Consider the following 25,473-nt stretch of genomic DNA (forward strand, 5'->3'; position numbering starts at 1 on the left):
TCTTTCTCACATGTTTGATCCCTGAAAACTGGAACTAGAGAACGAAGATTCAGGGGTGTGGAGGATTGAGACTGCTGTGTCACTCTGCTGGGGGCATTGTCACTCTCCTCCACATTCCTACTTTTATGAAACCTAGAGGAAATAAGTTTCTCTGAGATCTTCACTTCCTTGTCAAATTTGTATGAATTCATCTGTGGCATTCAAAGCTTCTCAGGTCAGGTTGGACAGTTTAATTTCTTTATGAAGTCAGATAAAGATCTTTCTTGTAACCCACTGTCAGCCACAGCAGATGTGCCATGTGTTTTGGTTTAGTTCCTAAACTCACCCTTGCAGTCCAATAGGTGCAACCATTCTTTCCTTCTGGGTTGCTGAATAACTGGCAAGGTCATTCAGGAGGACAGACCCATTTTGACATTTTGATTTCCCACAAATCAATCAACACTGTTTTTTCCAAGCTACTTTGATCTGATTTGCTTGAGCTACTGTGTTTGCTGAACACTAAATGGGTACAGACTCGTTTGCTTTGACAAACTGGAAATTAATGACTGTGCACTAGGAAGTGACATTCAGAGCTCCTCATCCTTTAGATTTTTCTTTCTCTTTCTAAAATACCCGCTTTTCATTCTTCACTTCTACTACCAGCTATTTCAATTGTTACTGTGATTTTTACTTTGGTGAATGGTAGAGAATTTGGTTTTTTTTCAAGATTACACCCTTCCTGAAGGAAAATGGAAGTAAATGACTACTTGAAATTCTACTTAGAATTTAACACCTTGAGTACATTATTTATCACAGGCTAGAGGCACAATTCAGACACTCTCTGCTTTTTTTTTTTTTCTTTGACTGAAGCCATTTGATGAAATAGATGTGAATTTGTCATGTTTCTCCAATACATATATTGGAGAAATCACAGAATGGTTTGTGTTGGAAGGGACCTCAAAGATCATCTAGTTCCAAACCCCTGCCGTGGGAAGGGACACACTCTGCTAGATCAGATTGCCCAAAGCCTCATCCAACCTGGCCTTGAACACTGCCAGGAAGGGATGGGGCAGCCATGTCTTCTCTGAGAAACCTGTTCCAGTGCATCACCACCCCCACAGGGAAAAATTTCTTCTTGAAATCTAATCTAAATCCATCCTCCTTGAGCTTGAAGACATCACCTCTTGTGCTATCACTCCATGCCCTTCTAGAACAGGCCCAGCTTTCCTGCAGGCCCCTGGAAGGCTGCTATCAGGTCTCCCTAGAGCCTCCTCCGGGCTGAACAAGCCCAGCTTTCTCAGCTTGTGCTCCAGCCCTCTCAGCATCTTTCTGGCCGTCCTCTGGGCTTGCTGCAACAGTTCCATGTCCTTCCTACACCTGGGTCCCCAGAGCTGGATACAGTACTCCAGGTTGGGTCTCGTGACAGCAGAGTAGAGGGGCAGAATCACCTCCCTTGACCTGCTGGTCACACTCCTTTTGATGCAGCCCAGGGCATGACTGGCTTTCTGGGCTGCAAGTGTACATCACTGGCTCCTCTAGCACATTTCATCCACCAACACCCCAAGTTCTCCTCAGGGCTGCTTTCAGTCCATTCTCCACCCAGCCTGTAGTTGTCTTTGGGATTATCCTGACCCATGTTCTGGACCTTGCGGTTGCCCCTGTAGAACTTCACACCGTTTGCATGGGCTCACCTCTCAAACTCACCAAGGTCCTTCTGGATGGCATTCCTTCCCTCCAGGGTGTCAACCATGTTTATCCTTCAGGAAGTATTGTCTTTCGCTGAACAATTTCAGAGCTTATTTTCACAAGTTTCAGAAAAATCTTTCCTTCAAAATGCCCCAAATTTTTCATATCTACTAATGAAAAGCCCTTTTTCATCAAATTCTTCCTCCTTTAAGCCTGTTAACGAATGCATAAGTATAAAAACCCTTGAAGAGTGCCATTGAGCATGCTAGAACCCAGGCTGTGCCACAAAATGCGTGGGTAATATTTAAAAATTGAAAAATTATTACTTCCAAATCCTGCTGTGAGTCCTGCCCTTTTATACCAGAAGGCAAGGACCCTTGCTGATAGTTGCAAGTCTACTGTTAAAGCCACAGAGGAACGTAACTGCTCTCCTGCTCTCCTTCTAGTCCACAAAGCCAAGGAAATGTGATTATACTGGACAGGGGTAAATATCCTTAAAAATAATTCTTTTTTCTTTATCCTGGGGGCCATGGAGATTAGGTAGCATGAAGGAAAAGCTTCCTTACACCACAGCACTTCAGTGAAAACTGATCTGATGATAATATGTTAAACTTTTATACCAAAAAACATGATTAAGTCAAACTTGTGGTACAAATATTTCTGTGACTAAAATTCATTTTAAAAGGGACCAGCACTTTGATAACACATAAATGTTCTGTTTCTGAAGAGAAAAGTTCAATTTCCTGCTTTGAAATTACTTCCTTTCAAAGGTTTGTTTCATATAATGCTACAGGAAGTTAGAAATCAAGTGTTTGTCAATGTTATCAAACTGAATTTTTATCTATAACTTCTCTTTTTTTTCCAGAAGTTTCATTCATTAAGCTAGCTTCTGTTCAGATTTGGCATAACAACAACTCTGGCAGTTGTGGCTTTTCAGCTATCATAAATAGTGGTTTCTAGGCAACTTCACAGGAAAAAAATAAAGCTGGTTTCCCTACTGGGACCATGAAAAAGAAGTATTTTCCTATAGATGATCAATTTTTAAATTGACCAACTGTAGATGAAGTCAAAAGACAAAATGCAGATTGCTTTTAACAATAGAAGGATTTGATTTTATTTTTCAGTGGAAGCAGATGTATTCCTACTGTACTGGTAGCTTTCTGTATAAATCATAAGGAAGCAGCCAGCATCTGCATTTGTCTTGTTCTTGCCACAGGGGATCATCATCATTACTGGGAAGATAACTGGGAAAAAAAAATCAAAAGCTTTCTGCTGAGATTCTAAGAGAATTCATGCAATATGGAAATTCACTGGGTGAAGAAATAGAACCATATATTTTCATTCCCTGCAATCACTTTAACAATTAACATTTTGTGGGGCTTTTTGCTTCTTTCCCTCTCCTCCCACTCTTTTAAGCCATAATCGTAGAGGGGAACAATATCTCATCAGGGTTGGATCTTTGCCCATCAGGAGACAGAGTTTATGTGGAATATGGGAATCCTTGGAGGTCTTTGAAGCACTCTTTGTGAAGGAAGTTCTTGGTTGTACCGTGAGGCTCGAGTGCTTTAGCTGAGCTTCGATTGACTGAGTATCCACAGGGTTTGGGGAAAATGACCATGCCAGGTGGAAGAGCCTGGTACTGCACCTGCAGTAGGAGTCCACCTCTGGGCAGTGGTGGACCCAACGCTGCAGGAAGACTCCTGCTCCCCAGCCTTTTAATGCAGGATCTCTGCTTCCAACTGCGGAGACACACAAAGTTGGAGAGCCCTCCCTGCAGCTGAAGGGAGCAGGTTTCCTGGGGAAAGGAGAGAGATAGCTCTTCATGTCAAGACTGCCACATGCCAGGATTGACTGAGAGCCTCCATGCCCTGAGGTTGGAAGTGAGCAGGTGTAGCATAATTTATGTGCATGATGGTCCTGCCCCATATGCAAGGACCCCAAGAACTGGGCAGGGCAGGGCACAGTACTAGGACTGGATCCTACTTTGTCCAGACTCTGAGTGGCATGGACAGATTCTAATGCTGAGCAACTAACTTTTCTGTTCCTAGTTTAGGAGGACCGCTGGCTCCAGAACTGCATCAGTATTATCCTTCTTTTACACACTTGATGTACTTGTTCTGTGGAAGTAATCAACCAGAGTGAAAATAAGTAGCTTGCCTCGTGAACCTGTAGGTAATTTGGATGAAAACACAGGAGCTTGAATAACAACATAAGACTTTCCTCTCAGTCCCACAGACACCAACTGTTGTACCTCAGGAACCAAATTCAGCCACCAGTACCTCCATTGCTGTTTACTGGGCTGTGAACGATGGGGATGCCATTGAATGCTTCCAGGTCTACTGTATGGAGGAGCCTCAAGCCAGCAAAGATCCCGGGGGTGTGTAAGGTCTTGCTTTCACAACATCAGGAGTCCCTTCTGCTCTGGTTTGGGGTCCACAGAGGGGAGGCCAAGTGGCGGAGGAGGACACAGGGGACAGAAAGACATGGGGCTGTGAAATCAGTGTTTCCACAGTAATTCCCCATGTAGATAAAGTTTTATTCAAAAAGGTTTCTTTCTTCAAAATGGAAAAAATACTTTAAATGCTAAATGTGAAATTTAGAAAAGAAGATTGAGCTGCTCATTCATTAAAAAGCTCAGTCTGTTCATAAAGTTACTTTAAGGAACTGGGCTCTGCACGAATCCATGTGTGCATGTGTGTGCATGATAAAGGATGCTAAGGGCTTTTTATCATACCTAATTTATAGCTCAGGGCTAATTCTCATTGTGAGAATTTTTTTATGTTACAGAGCAGTGAAACCAAGGGTGACAACTGCTGATTGTCTGTCCCAAATTTGCAGTCTAGTCCTCTGTAGGACTGAAGGTCAAAATCTCCCCCTGCCACCAATGGGGTTTGAGTGCACTCAACTCAAGGGCATATCAGAAACATTCTGTCAAAACTGAGTCAAATGCAGAGATCTGGGCTAGGAATGCTTTCTGGATTTTTTCAATTCTTCACATGTTAGTTGAGAGGCACAACTGTAGGCCCTACAAGTGCAACACATGAGTGTGACATCCCCTGCCTGTGTGTGTTCCTCCTAGCTTTGGTGGAAGAGTACAGAGTGACGGTGAAGGAGAGCCACTGCATTTTGGAGGACCTGGAGCCAGATCGCTGCTACAGTGTGTGGGTCATGGCTGTGAATGGCACTGGCTGTAGCTTACCCAGTGAAAAAGCCATTTTTAAAACGGGTATGTACATATTGTGGCATTTAATTATTATTTTGGCTTTTGATTATTATAAGTTTCAGGTCCTTAGACAAATTCTAGTGTTACTGAAGCAGAAGAAACTGCTTCATTAACCCATCTGGCAGATAGCAGGCAACTGGCAGTCATTTCCCTGTTTGCTGAGAGATAGTGGCATAGTTGCTCCTGGGAGAAAACTTGAAGACATTCAGATTTGAAGACGTTTCCAGGCCTCGTGACTGGAGCATTGGGGCAGCACATGATGAATTTCACATCTGTGTACACTGCAGCGCTCCAGGGCAGCTCTGGGAAAGCCACACGGCTGCTCCCTCCTGCTGCTGCTTCTCCTGTGGAAAATGAGGCAACAGCTGCAGTTTTTGCCTCTCTGCCATCCTCCCAAATCCATCCATGTTGCATTGATAGAAATAATTCGCTTTTCAGGGAAAAGTCTGCTTTACCTAGGTTGCATGCTGTGCCTAGCTCAGTGGGACACAAATCTCAGGTGTGGCTAAGAGGCTCTGCTGCTGTTTGATATAAATTAAGATGAGCAATTAGATGAGTATTGTTTATGAGCTTCATCTGACTGATTATTTTTTCTGAGCTTTGATTTCTTTGATTGTATTGACAAAATTATTGCTTCTTGAATTATGGGAAAAGTGAAGAACCTTGTGTCTCAGGCCCTCCTGCCAGACAATTTTTTTAGTGCTACAGGATAAAAACAAATCATTCTGGTTTTGCAGTCACAAAATACAGACAATTGTCTTTAATAATTTCATAATTAAATAACTGTACAATATTGAGGGTGTTGTTGTAATCACTTGACAGCAACTACAGCTTCAAGCCTTCCTTTTAATCCACTAGACTTCAAATGTGTTGATAATTCTCCTTGATATTCAATTTGCTGTTCCCATTTTTAGCAAAGATGACTTTCCAGAGGATTCAAAGTAGGAATTCAAATTTTAGGGCCTCAACAATGTAACTGTGAATTGCAGAATTTCTGCAAAATGGTGAAATAATAATGAATTATTACTAGTTAATAATTTGCAAGTTAAAAAAGGCTTCTCACCTCTCTGAAGCCGTTATTTTTAAAAACTGTCTTTGCCTTTTGAAATCAGCCTCACCATTCTTTTTCCCAAAACCCAAGTCTTCTTAATTAGTTAATTTCCTCGAATCTTTGATGCATTCCTTTGGCCTGTTTCTTTAAGAAAACAAATAAACTAGATCAAATAAGAGCTCATTAAACACCTTGCGGCAAGCTGCAGTGAACTCCATCTGAAGTGCACCAAGCCACAGATGCAGTTGTGGGGACACTGCTGAGTACTGACTGATGCAAAACCATTGTGTTCCCTTAATATCAGAGGCAGAAAGATGAGTACCAGTAATGGAAAACTGTTCTTCAGTGTGAGCCCAGCTACTTTAGCAGAAAGCTAGAATACTTTTATTTTTCAAGTAGCTTCATGAACTGAGAAGCAAATATTTAGAGGTTTGGGGTTTTTTAGTAATTCAAATTAAAAGTTGGCACATAAAAGAAAGCAGTTTGCTGGTTCATGCAGTTACAGGAACTGCAGAGTTGTGGTGAACACAAGTGGGTGCTGCTGCAATGTCTTACCCAACACCTCCTGTCTCCTGCTCCTCCACCATCCAAACTTACAGCCTGTCCTCCCCTGGGGATCATGCTGTGTCTAAGGAGTGTTTTCTCTGAGAGAATGATGCTGAGGACAGCAAGTATCCCTCCACCTCTGCTCCTCCCTGTCCATCTCAGACTGATCTCCAGATGAAGGGTCTTTGCAGTTCTAAATATGTAGGAGTGAATGTACCTTTTGTTGTTCAAACGTATGTAATTCACACCCTGTATCTGAGGCACAAAGAACTTTCACTTTCCATCTCTTTGCTTATTACAAGATCACTTGTATGAGTGCTGGAATATTACCAGGAAGTCAGATATATTTTCTAACTGCAGTTAATTCATTTAAAAAAATCTCAGAAGCACAGTGACAACTTTCCTGGTATAGTGAGTACATCTACCCTTCAGACAGATATTTTCAAATAATAAAAAATGCTTATTGTCTTGCAACATACTATTTGCACGTAGGTAAACGTGGGTATGTTTTTCAGTTGCTGAATGCAGATATTAGGGGATTTAGCTATTATTTTTTCAACTTTTAGAAGCAGATGCATTTAAAAACAGACAATCAAATATGTCAGAGTAGAATTAAGGGATTACGGCTAAGGGACCTACACACATGGATTACCAGATGAGAATCTCTCTCATGAATTCTTTCTTTTCCAGACTACCTAGATTAGCTGTTCCTGTAGTAAAACATCAAGTACTTCTTAACTGCTAACTGCTTAACTGCTAACCTCCTGATTTTCACTAAACCAGGAAATCAATATGTACTTGTAGGTGGTTTTCTTTCTTTCCTACTAATAAAAAATTATTTTTCTTACAAAACAGAATGCATCAGGAATGATGATTGTGGTTCCATAAGATTATCTTGTCACAAAATTGTCCAATTTCTACTCTCATCTTAGGCCTTCTGTTTGGAACCAGATCTCTTTAAAAGCACGATAACTTTCTATGGCATCTTTTTTTATTAATACCCTTTCTTTTAAGGATTGGTATTAAGACTGTTTCTGAGTTTCAACAGCAGGTTGTAAGGTTCAATTATGTTGCTATTCCCTGGAAAGGGAAAGAGCAAGTGAATACAACTAATCCATTTTCAGCCTGCAATGTTGGATGTGCAATTTCACACAATAGCTTTTGATTACTTGCATTCAGTGCACTACTTTACATTCAGTTTTCTGTCTTGCAGTTAGGCCTCTAGTTCTTGAACTGAGGATCTAAAAAAGAGAAATTACAGGACTAAATTTTAGCATTGCAAAAATAAACAGGACATAATTAAGCAGGAAGTCAGTGTCTCCCTGTCAATTCTGCAGCAGCACATTTGTTTCTGATGCAGTTTATACAGGGACTGCTGAGGACAGGGTTGAGGTGATACAGGGAGAGCTGTAGGCAGTACTGCCTTGGTGCTCTGCTCTTTGAAGACTGGCAGGAATGACGAAAATGTGCTCGAGGAAAAGCATAAAAATCTACACAGGCATTCAAATAATGTGTGGAAATGCACAAATAATCACAATGGCTTTCCCAGCATGTTGGGTTTCCCCCCCTGTGACATAGCACTCTGACACTGAAACACAAACAAGCAAAAGATCATTGCTGCATGGGCAAAACTACCTATTCCATGGACTTTTGGGGAGGTGACTCTTCCTTTCCCCCATGAGCATCCCCTGCGAGCTGTTGGCACCCTCCTTGCGGTCCAAGCTGACATGTCCCTGTGTCCCCAGCGCCCACTGTCCCCACCATCAAGGCCGAGGACTGCATGGTTTGTTGGGACATGGCCACCGTCCGCTGGCACGTTGGCTCGGCGTCAGTGGAGTCCTTCACCCTGGAGTACTGCCGACAGCACTCGCCGGAAGGAGAGGGTCTCAGGTCAGTGCTGCGTTGCAAGCGCCACTTGGTCGGATTAGGCAGCCACTAACGAGCATCCCTCAGACTGTGTGTGGTTACACAAGAGATTATTCTGCCTTCAACCATGCAGGGATGAAATCTGCTTCTGCATGTTGAGGAATTTACATGGCGGACACTAATCTAGGAGATTAGGTGGAGACATAAAAATGCAAATACTTTTTATTCTGCTTAACTGGTCAATCCTTTTAATTTGGGGATGGAAACGTGGCACTGTCTGCAATTAACCACAAGTTGCAGGGCTGTGCTGGCTGGCAAAGCAGTCCCTGCCCCACAGCTGCCATGGCCCAGGGCAGGGCAGGGGAGGGCAGCTGAGTTTCACGGGAAGGAGTGGAATGGAGGAGTCTGGCCCAGTTTACTCTGTGCTTTGTGCTGAACAAGATGGGAGCCAACTGAGTGGCTGGTTCAGAGTGATACAGATCTCCCAATAATGTTGTGACCTGTCTGCACTGCTATTTGGATGTGTGGGCAGATCTCTCCCAAAAAACATCTGAACACAGCACTGCTCAGCTTTGCATAGGGGTCAAAGAGCAGCCCAAAGAGAAGCTCTGAATTTAGGGGTGGTGTCTGCTTATGACAGACCCTCTGTGGATTCCCCTACACTGTCTGTGCTGCATAGAGCAGGAGGCTGTGGGGGATGTAGGCACCACTGAACTGTGAAGCCATGTACTGTGTTGAAATGGAGAGAATATTATGCAATGCTCTGTATATCCTTGAGGCATGGGGGGTTTTGTGTGTTTTCTAAAGAAAATAAAGACAATTGTATTCTGGCAAAATACAGTTGCAGAGCTCTGAGAAGCTTTGGGAGGTAGGGATTGACTTGCCATATGGAGCCCAGTGGAAGAGCCTCAGCCCACATGAGTCTATCTGTCTTCACCTCCCAGGGAGCTTGATTAGAGTCTTCACCCAGAGGCTAGTTCACATGGACATACAGATTTGGCAGAGGGAAGAACACCACCCCTTGCAGTCAAAATTGGTTTACTGGACTAAAGGGTTCACAGGTTTCTAGTAGACAGGTATGACATTGAAGTTGTGTGCACCTTTCTCCTTACAAAAGAAATAGTCTAAAAAAATGAAATAAAAATTTCTGTGGGGTTGGGAGACCTTTTATCCCATGCAGTACCAGTGTGTATTAATTCCTGTATTAACGAAATCGATGAGAGGTCTTGCCCACTTCTGCTGCCTCTCAGAGGATAACTATGACCTGCTCTGTATCATACATATTTCATGAGGCCACCATGTCCCTGACAACCTGCCAAAGTCACTGTTGATCAGGGATAATTTAGCTGCTCTCAAAACCTGTGTTTTGTCTTTAACCTTGGAGGTTTTTTGCTGTTAACTGGAATTGCCTCTTTTTCTCAAAACTGAAGCAAGAAAGTGTGCCAGTTTCTGTAATCCACAAGAGAAGTGTTGATAACAGCAAGCAGTTTGTTTGTGTGGTGATAACTGTGGCCAAAAGCTGCCAGAACTGACCCATTCCCTTTTTTTCCAGTGAGCTTGTGCAAAATCTAACATCTTTATAATTATACGGAGTCACATTTGACTTTTTGCCCTCCCTGTGTGCAGAAGCTGGCCTTTTACCTTGACAACTGTGAAAAATTCCCAAAGGAAAAAATCCTGAATTTTCTCAGAATTGCTGTAGTTTAATTTTCGTATTTGTAGAAGTGATGTGGGCTCTGTACTGTGTCAAAACTTCCCCACTTCACCACTACTTCTCCCTCAAAACAATGCCTTGCCTTCCTTTTCCAAAAGCAGCCCCTCAATATTACCCTCACAAGCTCCTATAATGGTGCTTGATGTTTCAGTGATGGAGAAAATTTTTTCAGAGTATTTTTGGTTTGGGTTTTTTTTTTATAAAGCTAAAGAAAAAAATTCCCAGTATTAGATGGAGAACACTGCCTATATTACTGCTATCAAAGTTCCCTGAGGTGCTAGTTAGGACTAGAAATCAATTTCTTATGTAGCTGTTGTATGGGATGCTGTCCAGAAGGACCTTGACAGGTTTGAGAGGTGAGCCCATGCAAACGGTGTGAAGTTCTACAGGGGCAACTGCAAGGTCCAGCACATGGGTCAGGATAATCCCAAAGACAACTACGGGCTGGGTGGAGAATGGACTGAGAGCAGCCCTGAGGAGAACTTGGGGTGTTGGTGGATGAAATGTGCTAGAGGAGCCAGTGCTGTACACTTGCAGCCCAGAAAGCCAGTCGTGCCCTGGGCTGCATTAAAAGGAGTGTGACCAGCAGGTCAAAGGAGGTGATTCTGCCCTTCTACTCTGCTGTCACAAGACCCAACCTCGCGTCAAGCTCTGGGGACCCAGGTGTAGGAAGGACATGGAACTGTTGCAGCAAGCCCAGAGGACGGCCAGAAAGATGCTGAGAGGGCTGGAGCACAAGCTGAGAGAGCTGGGCTTGTTCAGCCCGGAGGAGGCTCTAGGGAGACCTGATAGCAGCCTTCCAGGGGCCTGCAGGAAAGCTGGGCCTGTTCTAGAAGGGCATGGAGTGATAGCACAAGAGGTGATGTCTTCAAGCTCAAGGAGGATGGATTTAGATTAGATTTCAAGAAGAAATTTTTCCCTGTGGGGGTGGTGATGCACTGGAACAGGTTTCTCAGAGAAGACATGGCTGCCCCATCCCTTCCTGGCAGTGTTCAAGGCCAGGTTGGATGAGGCTTTGGGCAATCTGATCTAGCAGAGTGTGTCCCTTCCCACGGCAGGGGTTTGGAACTAGATGATCTTTGAGGTCCCTTCCAACCCAAACTGTGATTCTATGATACAGTGATATAGCTATGATATAGTGAGAAGCTGCCTTGTAGAAGTACACCTGAAGGAGCTTGGGCTTCCTACAAAGAGTACCTGTTCAGGTGGAATAAAACTATGCCTTTATGCACATGTAGGAGTGCTGGGGCCTGGAAATGTTGTCTTTTTTTCTATTTGCTTTTCTTGAAAGCTTGGAGTGTATCTTTCACAGGTTCCCTGAGCAACAGTTATCTTGGGGACCAGATAAACATGGAGCCGTTGACAGACAGTCTGTGCCTCTCATGATTGTAGTGGCCCTGTAGTTGAGTGACTTCCCAATCCCTGGATGGGAGTTCAAACACGTATCTCAACAAGCCTGGAAATTTCATACAGCTGCTGTGGAGGCGGCGGAGAGTGATGGTGGTGCAGACATGGGACATGGAGTGCAGGAAGTCAGAGATGGGGGAAGGACATCAGAGATGGGGGAAGGACATCCAAAGGAAGCCCTGGAGAAGGCAACATGGTCCCATTCCACAAGGCTGCTTTTACACATCATTCTGGGAGCTCATCCAGGACAAGGCATAGTACCAAGGCATTATGCAAGGAGTAATACCTCTATCAAACAGCTGGAGATGTGTGTGGAGCCCCTGGTCTGGGCTGGGTCCCTGTAGCCTTTGGCATGTTACAGAATCACAGCATGTTTGTGGTTTGAAGGGTCCTCCGGAGGTCATCTGGTCCAATGCCTCTGCTCAAGCAGGTCCATCTAGAGCCAGTTGCCCAGACGGCTTTTGAGCATCTCCAGTGAGGTCGTTGTAGTAGTCCTGGAGCAGTCTCTGCTCCCCAGGGAGAAAATCCTCAAAATAAATCCTGATAAAAAGTTTCCTTCTAAATGCCATTAAAAAAATTGTCATTCTGTATTTGCCCCTTTGGGTTCTCTCTTCTTGCCAGCTTGCCACCTGAGGGACACAGTTTTGTATAAAACCATCTTAAACCTTCTCTAACAATGAGTCCCTGGCCTGCTGCTGTGGTTTTAAAGCTACTTCCTGGGTTGATTCTGTTTCCAGAATCTTTATGAGGCTTTGAAATGTTTCTTTCAGTTTACAGAGCTCTGCTATTTTCTCACCATTCAGCCTCCTTGTGTTGAGAAGTCAATGGAACTGTGGGTGGAAGATGGAAAACTGTGAAAAATGTAGTCCAGGGATTAGGTGTGTGGGCTGTTCAGATGGAAACCATGTATCACATCATAAGAAATCTGTAAGACTCAGGGAGGCAGAAATAAGTACAGTGTGCAGTGAGTTTATAAAAGTGGAAGTAATGGAGTGTCATCTGCTGTGCTAATGCAAGACCAGCATTGCTATTGTCCCAGATTCTCCATCCACCCATAGAGCAAGTCTAATGCTGAAAAAAAGGAGAGCAAGCCTCCCTCCTATTGCATTGCTCACATGACTGTCCTGCCAACTCAGGAAACAAGGTGTGGAAAATAGGGAATCTTCCTTTCCTCTGGCTGTGCTAGTCTTGCTGTCTGAGATAGCAGTGAGGACCATTGCTGGTGGTGCTTTGGTGATCTAACCCCAAGAGAGCCAGACTGGTGAGGAAAGGAACCATGCAGCACAGCTGGGAGCAAACGTGGAGCTGTTTGATCTCTATCTTTAGCTCCAAGAGCCTTTCTTCCACCCATGGTACAACCCTTCTGTGTGCTACATGCATCTTGAGAAGCTCACATGCTTTCAGCTCTATCTCTACATTGGTGGTACCAGCACAGGTCTGGGGGTGCTGTTTCAGTGGGATCGTGGGGGAGGAAATGACAATTATGGGACAGAGGGCATTCTGAATCACTGTGAAGCGAATTATTTGCTGGGTTCATGCAGTATTAAATATATCCTATCGGTGTTCTTCCCTTGAAATAAGAGGATGCTGATGAGAGAAACATGCATCAAAATACAGCATTAGACACTCCTAAACCCAAGAAAATCACAACTTTAACAGACAACTGCTACTACAATATCCATGGCAATTTAAAGATGAAGGAACATGTAACATCTTTTTGTTCTGCTTTGAATAGCATGTACCTGAAATTTGGAGAATAGGTTTTGAGACTAAAAGATTCCTCTTATAAGGAGAGGGACACTTAAAATACTTAACTTCAAATATTTCTGGAATTTCTATGCACTGAATTTTGTATCATGATATCAAGACACTGTAGGGACAGTGCAAATGTGATAAGATTTAGGCTAAAGATTAGGATGGCTCATGCTTTTGTAATAGCATTAGTATACTTCCAGTTATCTAGAAAGTGGGCAGGTGTATATAAAGTAAAAAATAGCTGGCATAAAAAAAAAAAATGTAGGTGGATTTCTCTTTCTTTCATGGCCAAAATTACATGGTTCAATACTTCTGGTGAGCTTGTGGAAGATGTAGCTGCAATGGTTGCTTAAAGAACTTGGAAATGAAACAAGCTTTCCCCCTAACATGGTCAGGATGCATCTTCCCTTCCCTTCTCCTATGCATAACCTGTGTGCTGTAAGCATACCAGTGATCACACCTTCTCCTTATCCTCAATTGTGTATCAATGGGTCAACCTGAAGCATGACAAAACACGGTGACTGCTGGGGACCCCTCAGTATTCTTTTTCTTCCTTCACTATCTCCTCTAAACAGAAAGACACTAACAGGATCTATTTATTCTTTCCATGCAGCCTCTTGTGAGCTTGGAGCTGGCTCAGAGTTGCAAATAAAATTCCTTCTTGTTGGCATATTCTGTTTCATTAGTTGGCAGCAGCAGGACTGTTTTCTAAGCCTTAATCATAGCTAAAATTGATGGGCTCTTATTCTTAGGCAGCTTAAAGCTGGCTAAAACAGATTACAAAGCAGAGAATGCTATTCGAATATGTGATCACTGTTTTACTGACCAGATCTGATTAAAGTCCAGACTTTTCTGTCACTATCACAGCTGAAAAGAGGCATGCTATTGCTCTGATTTAAACATGCAACCAAGTCCTTTATGGAGAACTTCAGATCTGAAAGAGACCCATGTCTGAACTTTGATGGTTTAACCCTGTTCTGAACTTGGATTGACCAAAACTCTTTTCTGAATACCCAGGTTCTTGGATCCAGAATCCAGAAATATGTATACTCCAGGCCCACTCATTAGACCAGAATGTACTTGTCCACTTGGACTTAGAAACAATTTTGTGTTTTATTAACTAGCCATCAGTTAAGTAACACATAGTGAAAAGGAAGACCTCTGTATTTTTTTTTGAAGGACACATGGCATTTTCCATAAGACAGAAGAAAGTGCCATATAGAGGGCATCACTTTGCTTAAGACACATTGATAGGTATGTTGCACAAACAGCTTCCAGTAAGTAGCTTAGCGTGTCTTTCCGTCATCTCACTTGTAACTGTCGGTACAAAACTTCTTTACAGTTGTCTATGCTTCAGATCCACACCAAAATGGTCAGGATAGTGCTTTTAAGGAAAAGATTAGGCAAGAGTTGTCTAGGAAGCATGGAAAAATTTCTTGAAAGCTTAGGTGCCCATATTTTTTTCGATGTGTCTGCTTCCATCTTCCTTTTTTTTTCTCTCACTTTGTTTATATCTGCTTCTCTGCTCTGTTCCCATCTTGCATTTTATTTCCTCTCCTCTTTCCTTTTTTCTTGTCCCCTATACTCAAATGAGCCTTTTCCTCTTTCAAGTCTAAAGATCTCAGGCTCTCACCATGCATTTCATCAGTTTGCACATCTTCTCTCAACTTTTCAGTAACAACCAACCAGCCTGCTGAACTCCTGGTGCCTTGCTGAAGTGTTCTCATGGTTGAAGGTTTGGTTAGTCATGCAACTGCTACTTTGTTTGGGCTTACTGCATCGGTTCCAGCATTAATCTAACATGTTTCCCAAAGGCAGCATGGTCCTACACTGAACAGCCAAGAGCCCCAAACTCTCTGAAATTCTTTCAAATTGGTGGAAAAAAAATAAAATTCCAGGAGCATGCAGTGCTTTTTCTCAATGCTTTCAGTCACTTTTAATGACAGCTCCCTGTCAAATACATGTTGCAGACCAATAGGGATGATGTACCAGTTTTTCCCCAAGATGCCATCCTCCCAGATGCAGAGCAGTACATGGTGTTTGCAGAAATTTGGTGTGTGTAAGGCTGTGAGATTGTACCTTTGTGTTATAAATGGCAGCAAAGACGGGTGTGTGAAAAATCCTGGTGGATTCTTCAGATTACACTGCTCTCTGGTGGGACAATGGCAGAAAAACATTCACTACATATGAACAGCAATAATCCAATCTGATTGCTGACTTGCCTGCCTTACCTCCTCTGGAGTCACAGTAATTAGTGCTGGAAAAGGTAATTCATTTAATCTGGGTCCCCACAGAAACATTACCAGGAGGAGGGGAGATCATCCTGGGCTCCACTCTCAAACCTGAGGTGGAAGGGAAGGTGCCTTGCATGCTCTCCAGAAGCATGTATCCTGCTCGTGAGTTTGCAGGAAGAGTGGAGCAAGACTCCTGCATTCAGCGCTGCATTCAGTGGGACTGTCGAGGTGGACCTGCACTACCCTTGAAAGTTTAAATACTTACCTTGGAGGTTCTTGTAAGCACTTCTGAGAGGAAATGGTCTAATTTACACCAATAAACAGCCTTTTTATCTGCAGATGTACAGCGTGGTCTAGATTTGCTGATACACAAGGCGACAATGAGGAAAATTGGGGTTCACTGAATCTGTTAAGAATCTGTTAAGCCAATCTTTTGCGCTCCTGACAATATAGAAAATAAAACTGGCATCTTTCTAGCCATCCGTGGTACTTTCACTGGTACTTCAAAGTGCCTGTGAAGCAGATTGAGTGGGTGCTGACTCTCGCTTTCCTGCAGTGTGTCAGGACACCAGCAGTGGAGGATGTGAGGGCCGGAGCTTTTGAGACAACACAAAGGGGAGACTTAGTCAAAGCAGGACACTGTACAAAAGCAGTTCCCCTGCAGCTGCCTCTTGCGAAACCAGCCTGTTAGAACACGGAGCGCTGTGAGGGAGACAGAGCCAGAACTTTGTTGATGGAACAATTTGTGAGTGAAGAGTTCATAACAAGATATGCGCGGCATAAGAACTCTGTGCTCCCAGATAAGGGCATCCATTGTTTTGGATCAGTGCAAACACAAGGATTGCATTCAGTGTCAGGCAACTGAATTAATTACAAACATGGGGTTGGTTTTTTTTTTCCTTCAGAAGCATGTTCATTCTGTAATGCAGACTTTCTACAGAGGTGGAGAAGAATTTGATTCTGTGCTGCTTGTGTTTTATATGATGACTTATTCAGCAAAAAGAACATGGAATGAGCATTACACCAAACGACTGCACTGAGTGAGAAGGTAGTACAGGAACAAGGGTCTGAAAATTTGTCAAAGTAATGAGGATCCTGCAAGCAAAATGCTGAAGCTCCTACATAAAGCAGTTGTTTGTTAAAATAGTGTTTGCTTTTCTGATTTGGAATCTCTTTATGGTGCCTGTTTCAATAATCAACAACAGTGTTAGGTGGCTTAGCTGTTTGCATAAATAATTCTGTCCTGGTTTGGTTTTCTGCATACATTTTCATGTATGAAAATCTTCAAAACTTGCAGATCTTTTGCTGGTATTAAGAGGCCTGAACTGAAAGTATCCCTGGAGCCCAATGTGAACTATTTCTTCTACTTGAGGGCTGTCAACCCATTTGGGACAAGTGAACAAAGCGAAGCAGCTCTCATCTCAACTAAAGGTAGATCATCTTTTTTCTGATATCAAAACAATGGGATGGAGGGGTAAAGCAACAAAAGATGGTATTTTGCTCTGGAAATCTTAGCTGAACTTTCAGATATGGGAGTAAGCAAGTTATTGAGATGAAAGAGATTGCATTTTATCTGCTTAAAATTAGCATAATCAGGGACTACTTCTCTTGACATTGGGAGATTTATATCAATGTAAAACTGATGTGGTTTCAGCAGCAAAAATATTGACTGTCAGAAATATGAAATAATTTAATATTCTTCAGGGATCTCGGTGTATTTGAGCTTGGCAGAGCACAGACTGTTAAAAGATGCCATGATCTTTAAAAGAAACCCACAATTAAGACCTAATGAGCTTTGGGTTTCAGGGATGAGGAAGCATGCAGAGCAGCTTTAACAACTAATGGATTATATAAATTTTTAAAAATATTTAAACAGAGAAAAAGCGTTAAACCAGGTATGGATTTTCCACACCAGCCTCAAAATGCAAATTTTCTAATTTGAAAAACCAATTGAAAAATTACTCAACCTTCTGAAGCACTGAAGACTTGTTTATCACCTAGCTACATTCTGAGTAACAGACTGCCATCACAGTTGGGCGCAGCCTGGGAGAGTCCTTGCATTTGCACCCAGTTTTCTGACCCTCCCACCTTCCAGTAGACCTTAGCTCTGACCAGCTAAGATGGCAGTAACTGTTGCTTGACATTTTGTGATTCATCTCACGTTAATGCTGCCAGCCTCTCAGAACTGGTGTTTCTTTGTCGTGAATTGTACCAGGGACTCGATTTCGTCTGCTGAGTGACACGGCCCATCCCGCTTTGCAAATCTCATCCAACGCAACGGTGGTCCACCTTCCTGAGAAAGCCAAGCTCACAGGGTGAGTAGCAGCGTGATGCACGTGACCACCCTGTGGGTTTCAGGATGGGCTCCTCTCTTCTATGTATGTCTGTAGGTAGTGTTCACATGGCACTAACTGATTTTTATAGAAGAACTGAATCACTCCAGTCATGTAGCCCCTTGACGTTGTGTGATTGAACCCCCCCCTGCCCCGCCCCGTCCCCTTTGTCAAGGACTGCAGTACCTCAATAAAGCCAGCCACAGCATTGACATAAGTGCTAGGAAGAGTTTACTGTCATAAGGAGGAACCTCCAAAAAGTCAAAGCAGTGGCACCTGCAGGGACTGCTGGGTTTCCCTCAGTCACTGTTGAATCCCTTCAGAGCACAAAAAAGCCCCAAAAAAGCCATACTTGTGGGCTTACTTCTGAAAATATTGTGAGTAGAAGTGATCTGTCCTAATCCATTCTTTTAGTTTGGTCCTCAACTAAAGCATTGTTTTCCAAAGCATATGTGGCATTGGGGAACTAGTAAGTACTCCTGGGATGTGTTAGAATGGTTGTCGCAGACTGAGTCCATCCGTTGCAAACATGATTAAAATCTTTTAACATGATATTAAAATCTTTGACAAAACCCTGCAGTTATAAGAACAGAGTGCAACCCACATTTGTCATTTTAGATGCAGCTGTACAATATGACCATAGGAAATACCACAATATGCTTGGTCTACCACCACACTCGCTTTACTGTATACCTCTTCCTCAAACAGGTTTGCTTCAGTCCTGGGTGAACTGCTGCCTGCTCGAGGGTGTCACTACTGGGAAACCGTTGTCTCTGCCTGCAGAAGCTACAGGATTGGGATTTGCTACGAGGCAACATCACGGAGCAGCATCCTGGGGCTGAGTGATACCTCCTGGTGCATGCGGTGCTGTCCTACACAAACCAGGTAAAGCTGAGTCAGCCTAGCTGCTTAGGAAGTTATTTGTATTTTGTGTAAATAAAGCTGGCCAGCTTCAAGAATCACAAGAGTAGAAAGGATCTGTCTGCTTGCTTTCTGCAAATTTGAGTAATCACAAAAGGGCAACTACAAAGGTATTTTAGACCTCCTCTTAATTAAAAAAAAAAAATCTTATTGAGGACCTTAAAAAGTAAAATTAATCTCACACAGACCAATTCACTGCCCATCTCCCAGCCAGTGAGTAAAACTTTACAAACTTGCTTGCACTGCTTTCTCACCCCAGGCTCATATCCCAAAATGCTTTGCAAAGTCCCAGCAAGTGTATGAATTTCCATTAATGCACTTTTTAGAATCTACATCCATCTGCAGATGTCAAGCATCCATAAGGAATTCCTTCTCCTGCATTGTTCTCCACAGCAACAGACACCCACCCACCTGCTACTGTGGCAGGACTGCTGGGCACTGGGGTAGACTTCAGCAGGCCAGCACCAGGCTGCTTCATGGTTTCTTAGGCACAACCCTGGTCTAAAGGTGCTCTTGATGTAAACAAGTGTGCTCTTCTAGTGTGAATCCATATAGAGGCTTGAACATAACTACCTAAATGAAACATCTGAGATGCAAAGGGTTTTGCCAAAGCCGAGCTCATGCGTAAATCCCCACAAAGACATGCAATAAGAAAGATAGAGATTAATATGATTACAGCAAGTCTGCTTTTATCCTGAGAGTGCAAGGGTATCAAGTGAACAGGCTCACCAGCATGCCAGGCAGGGCTTTGAAGCACCAATGCCACATTTGCTTTGCTTACATACTGCGTGAATTGCTTTTGCCACATGATGCGTTTCTGTATGTGGACACCTGTTAATAGGAGGGAATTAAGCTGTAGGATATTTCTGGTAAATCGCCACGAGGAGACTCACTGTGTTCTGCTTTCCATTCTCCTGTAGCTTTCTTTACAGATTTCTTCACACCGGTGTGGTGAGCGATGTCCGTGTGACAGAACACCCAGCCAGGATTGGCATCCTGTTGGATTACAGTGCCGGCAGACTGTTGTTCTTCAATGCAGAGAGAGGACTGGTGCTGTTCACCATCAAGCACAAATTCACTGATGCTGCTTACCCAGCCTTTGCCCTGGAGAAGGCTGGAGCTCTTACCCTGCACACGGGCATGGAGCCACCAGAGTTTGTGAAGCACGGCTGATACCCTGCCTCACAGTCCCAGGAAAGCTGACAAGTACAGTGTCAGTGGACAGGGAGGGAAGGGAGTGTCAGGGAGGGATGTCTACTCTTTGCTGGTGAATGCCATACACACAGCTCTCCCCCACAGCATCAGCAATTGTAGTTAGTACCACATAATCACCCTGAGCCAGGAGAGAAAATCAACTTCTTTGTCCACCTAGTGATATACACAGCAGTACTTTTGAGGGCAAAAAGAAAGTTTTGTTAGATACAAACATTAAAAGGGGGGAAATGTACTTTCCCTGTGAAAATAATGACAGTGATATCTGTCTTTTTTAAGTTGATGATAAGCCTGTGTATAAAATAAATGCATCTCTCACTGCAATATATAAAAGCCGTCATTTCATCATTTGCCAGTGCAGCCGGAGCCTGAATCCAAGATGACATGTTTGAAAAAGTGTAAAAATGTCAACAACTGAACCATTCTGCAGGTTAATATATCATGTGTTGTTGTTTGCCAACTCTTTTCTTTAAATGCACGAATTAAGAAACCTTGGGGGCTTAGAAATCTGTACGTTTCCCAAATGGGTGAGTAGCAGGCTAGTCTGTAAGTTTGAGTATGCAGCCTACCCTGCAGTCTACCCTGCTCGCAGCAGACTATCAGACAGTAAATACATTACCTGTAAATACGTGCTCATGAAACACATGTAGGAAGAAAATTGATAGTAGTGGTAAAAGTATGTCTTCCCTATGTCTTTCACCCTCTGTCAGCTCGGTGGTTTTGATGGTGGGGAAGGTTGCCACCTGGGACCGTAGAGAGAAGAGTCGAATTGCCTGTGACCTTCTTACGGATCATCCCTTTTCCATCACTGCTTTTTATCTTTGTGCTTATCGGTTTGGTGTTCTTAATTTTGGGCTGGTGGACATTTCCATGTGTCTACCTTGCTCCCACCTGTTACCTACACTTAGTACCAGCATCACACCAAGAAGGCGCAGTGTTTCAGGGCTGTCAACACAGACAGGCTACAAGTGGCTGGTGCCAGCAGAGAAGTGGGATGCTGATTTTCCCCTGTTGTCTTTTTTCAAACCATTTTTCCAAGCACTTCACACATTGATGGTACAGCACTCTTCTCGCCTGCCCCAAAGGCTGAACACACAAGTGCCAGCGGTGCCGAACTCCCGTGAATGCTGGGGGGTGGGCGGGGAGGGGAATTAATCTTAAGGCAGGCAGGCAATGCTTTTCATGCTGTGCCCTCTCTGGAGAGACTACAGTGCCGCAGGGGACTACACTCTCAGACTAATTTCTGAGCTCAGCTGAAGACCTGTCTCCCTGAAGTAAAGCAGATTTCAGCAGTCTAACAGAGAGGGTTTGCTTCTGAAGAGAGGGCTTAAATGAGTTACAGGAAAGCTTCTGCTTTTTATGCTCAGAGGTGGTGCCTGCTGCTGCTGCTCTTTTATTTATGATTTAACACCACCAAGGCATGTGCTTGTTGCTTTAGCCTCCTGTATGCTTGATGTCCCAAAGGAGCCACACTCCACGCTGTCATAGCAGGCTTGGACGGGATGGTTGAGGCAAGATAAACAAGATTCTGTGACCATTTATTTTAAGCCACAGCTCTTTTTGGCATTTCAATTAAAGAGTGCCGGTTCTGAGTCCCTGCTGGGGGGAGAAGGGAATGAAAGAGCAAGGTGGTGTCCTGCTGTCTCAAGCGAGTGTTTTGTAGAGGTGTACAGGATGGTGAGAAACAGGTCCAGGATTAATTGGGAAAGAAAGACAGGAAGGGTATTGAGGGCAGTGTTATTGTAAAGGCTGAGGAGGAGGAAGAGGAGGCAGAAGGCAGGCTGGAAACTCTCACAGAGCAGATGGTGGTGTTGGTAGGGTGCATTCCTCAGGGTCCAGCAGACGTACAGCTTGGCAGAGGTTTGGCTGTCTCCAGAGATTAACGTAGTGGTTTGAACAAAATCTGAAAAGTCCCAGATTTGGGGCAATGTCACCCACATCCTTGTCCCGAGTGTGGGATTCTCTTATGGGCAGCAACATGGTGTGTTGCAAAGAGGACAGGCAGTGAGAAGGTAAGCAGCATGAAATTATTTGGGTGTCTTTTTCAGAGAAGGTAAGAAGCAACTGCCTTGTTGAAGGTAACTGCATATCAACAAATAGTGTTTTTTAACAGGAAAAGCAAAGGCCCCATCTATTGCCACGCATTATTACTCGGGTACTACTGCAACATTCAAGCTTGGCAAAATGTTCTCATTGGAGGCATCTCATCCTTAGAAATATTTGGTTGAATTAGAAAAAACTGTTTTCTTGCTAATATATACATAAGGTTCAGCTTTTTAGATTAGACAGTATCAAACAGTGTATTTCCTGTTTATGTGAAATTATTTCACATAAATATGGGTAAATTATTTTAAACTGACCTGCCACTCAGAGAGCCTAAACAGTGCTGATTTGAATGTCTAAATCCAGTCTGCATTCAGCTACATAAAACGAGGAAATGCCTAGAGAGATTATCTTGTTTGGAGAGAGAACAAACTGCACTCTAAACAAAAAACAATTTACAAGGACTAAGACTCAGTGTAGGGAGAAAAATCATGTAAGTGAGGAAGGCAGATCCTGAAAGACACCATTAAGCTGCCAGGATATGGTGCAAGCTCTCCTGCCCTGAGAAAGCCTAGAGGTAGATCTACTGTTATCTTTTACTTGATAGGCACAAAGTGGCACTGAGTTCAGGAATTCACTTTCAAGAAGTTGACTCTCTCCAGATGCCTTAATGTACAGTGCAGTCCACATGACTCTGCATTCAGATGGCTTGAGCTTTTGAGCCTTGTTGCATCCATTTTGGGGGGCCCATCACAGTTTGTAACCATGTATCAGAAAAGAAAGACAAAAAACTCCCAGACACCATATTTTTCTTGTGTTTGATGGGTTTGGCATTTAGAAATAGCCTATAAAGAGTATGACTTATGTTTCAGCAGAAGATGTTAGAATTGCTGATAGTACTTAGGACTTAGCAGTGCAAATGCTGACAGGGCTATGTGGTATGTCTGCGCAGTCTGAGCATTCCATTCTTAGCATTCCATGCTTAGAATTATGTAGAAACATTATGTAGAACATTGTGGTTGGTGTCTACTAAGGCCACCTTGTCAAGGGGAGCTCTTAGATGAAGCCTTCTTCCCTCAGCTACCAGAGGCTTCATGCTTGAAAGCTCCTGTCCTACTGGGAGACTTCAACCACCCTGACATTCTTGGAAAAGTAGCACGGCAAGCTGTAGGCAATCCAGGAGACTCCTAGAGTCCTAAGATGTCCTAAGAGAGAAAGCTACCCTAAGATAACTTCTTAGCCCAGGTAATAGACACCCCTACTCAAGGGATGCAATCGGGGTCAATGTTGGGTCCAGTCCTGTTTAATATCTTCATTGACGACCTTGATGAGGGAATAGCATCCACCCTCAGCAAGTACACCAATGATACAAAGCTGGGAGGAGTGGCTGACATGCAGGAACACTGTGCTGCCATCCAGAGAGACCTGGACAGGCTGGAGAGCTGGGCAGGGAGAAACCAGATGAGATTCAATAAAAGCAAGTGTAGAGTCTTGCACCTGGGAAGGAATAACCACTTGAATCAGTACAGCTGGGGGATGACCTGCTGGAAAAGAGCTCAGTGGAGATGGACATGGGGGTTCTGGTTGATGACAAGTTGGCCATGAGCCAGCAGTGTGCCCTGGTGGCTAAGAGAGCCAATGGGATCTTGGGGTGCATCAGGAGGAGTGTGGCCAGCAGGTCAAAGGAGGTGATCCTCCCCCTCTACTCTGCCCTGGTCAGGCCCCACCTGGAGTATTGTGTCCAGTTCTGGGCTCCCTGGTGTAAAAAAGACAGGGATCTCCTAGAGAGAGTACAGAGGAGGGCTACAAAGATGATTAAGGGCCTGGAGCATCTCCTCTATGAGGAAAGGCTGAGTGAGCTGGGGCTGTTCAGCCTTGAGAAAAGGCTAAGAGGGGGGCCTTATTAATGTTATAAATATCTTAAGTATGGGACACAGAGGGAAATAGCCATCCTCTTTTCAATAGTCTGTGGGGACAGGACAAGGGGCAGTGGCCTCAAGTTGGGGCCAGGAAGTTCCTCACCAATAAGCAGAAGAACTTTTTCACTGTGAGGATGATGGAGCGCAGGCTGCCCAGGGAGGTCATGGAATCTCCTTCTCTGGAGATATTCAAGACCCATCTGGATGCCAACCTGTCTGATCTGTCCTAAGGAACCTGCTTTGGCAGGGGGGTTGGACTCAATGATCTCTTGAGGTCCCTTCCAAACCCCACGATCCTGTGATTCTGTGAATACTAGACCTGATAGTCACCAGTGTGTGTGAGCTTGCCAGTGACATCAAGATTGAGGCACTCTGGGCTGCAGCAGTCACACACTGGTAGAGTTCAAGGTCCAGTGGGATATGGGACAGCTGAGGAGTGTGGTTAGGACGCTCAATTTTAGGAAAGTAAACTTTCAGCTCTTCAGAGAGCTAATCAGTAAGACCCCTTGGGAAACAGTCCTTAGTGATGAGGGAGCAGAACAGAGCTGGCAGATGTTTAAAGAGCTCTCAATTCCCTGATGTAGGAATCAAGCAAGGAGAGCAACCACAAGAGACCAGTGTGGTTGAGTCAAGACCTGCTGGTCAAACTAAAGACCAAGAGGCAACTGCACAAGCAGTGCAAGCACGGACAGGTAACCTGGGAAGAATGTAGGAATTCTGCCCGGTTGTGTAGGGATGGGGTCAGGAAGACCAAGGCACAGCTGGAGCTGAACTTGGCAAGGGATGCAAAGAATAACAAGAAGGCCTTCTATAGGTATGTCAACCAGAAGAGGAAGGTGAAAGAAAGCGTATCCACCCTTGAACAAAAATTATGGACTTGTATTAACGAACGAGAAGAAGGATGACGTATTCAAAAACTTCTTTGCTTTGGTCTTCACTAGAAACACCTCTTCTCAGCCCTCCTTGGGTCAGTGGGCAGCAAGATGGAGCACAAGGGGGTAAAGCCCCACCCACTGTAGGGGAAGATCATATTTGTGACCACCTGAAGAACCTGAACATATATAAGTCTATGGGACCTGATGAGATGCATCCCAGAGTCCTCAGGCAATTGGCTGATGGACTTGTCAAGCCACTTTCCATCATACATGAAAAGTCATGGTGGTCAGGTAAAGTCCCTGGCAACTGGAAGAAGGGCAGCATTGTGCCCATTTTTAAAAAGGGTAGAAAGGACGACCTGGGGAACTACCAACCTGTCAGTCTCGCCTCTGTGCCTGGGAAGATCGTGGAACAGATCCGCCCTGAAGCTATGCTACAGCATGTGGAAGACAGGGAGGTGATTCAATACAGATTCACCAAGGACAGGTCCTGCATGACCAACCTGGTGGCTTTCTATGATGGGGTGACAGCATCAGTGGACACGGGAAGGGTGATGGATGTAATCTATCTGGACTTCTGTAAAGCCTTTGACACAGTCCCCCGCAACATCCTTCTCTCTAAATTAGGGAGATATGGATTTGATGGGTGGACTGTTCGGTGGATAAGGAATTGGTTGGATGGTCACATCCAGAGAGTAGTTGTCAATGG

The 25,473-nt window shown here is 43.9% G+C and overlaps 1 protein-coding gene across 1 annotated transcript in view; it reads left to right on the plus strand.

Moving 5' to 3' along the window:
* CMYA5 (cardiomyopathy associated 5) overlaps nucleotides 1–20,251 on the plus strand; it is a 48,125-nt gene extending 27,874 nt beyond the window's left edge. Inside the window, exons 7-13 of the mRNA XM_084278936.1 lie at nucleotides 3,893–4,042; nucleotides 4,745–4,891; nucleotides 8,231–8,375; nucleotides 16,759–16,892; nucleotides 17,677–17,776; nucleotides 18,503–18,679; nucleotides 19,636–20,251. Coding sequence (XP_084135062.1) covers nucleotides 3,893–4,042; nucleotides 4,745–4,891; nucleotides 8,231–8,375; nucleotides 16,759–16,892; nucleotides 17,677–17,776; nucleotides 18,503–18,679; nucleotides 19,636–19,888 — 1,106 coding nt within the window. The 3' untranslated portion in view covers nucleotides 19,889–20,251. The remainder of the gene's footprint in view (nucleotides 1–3,892; nucleotides 4,043–4,744; nucleotides 4,892–8,230; nucleotides 8,376–16,758; nucleotides 16,893–17,676; nucleotides 17,777–18,502; nucleotides 18,680–19,635) is intronic.
* Nucleotides 20,252–25,473: the final 5,222 nt, after the last annotated feature.

Source organism: Gallinula chloropus (genome assembly GCF_964237585.1).
Source record: "Gallinula chloropus genome assembly, chromosome: Z".
NCBI classification, from domain to species: Eukaryota; Metazoa; Chordata; class Aves; order Gruiformes; family Rallidae; genus Gallinula; species Gallinula chloropus.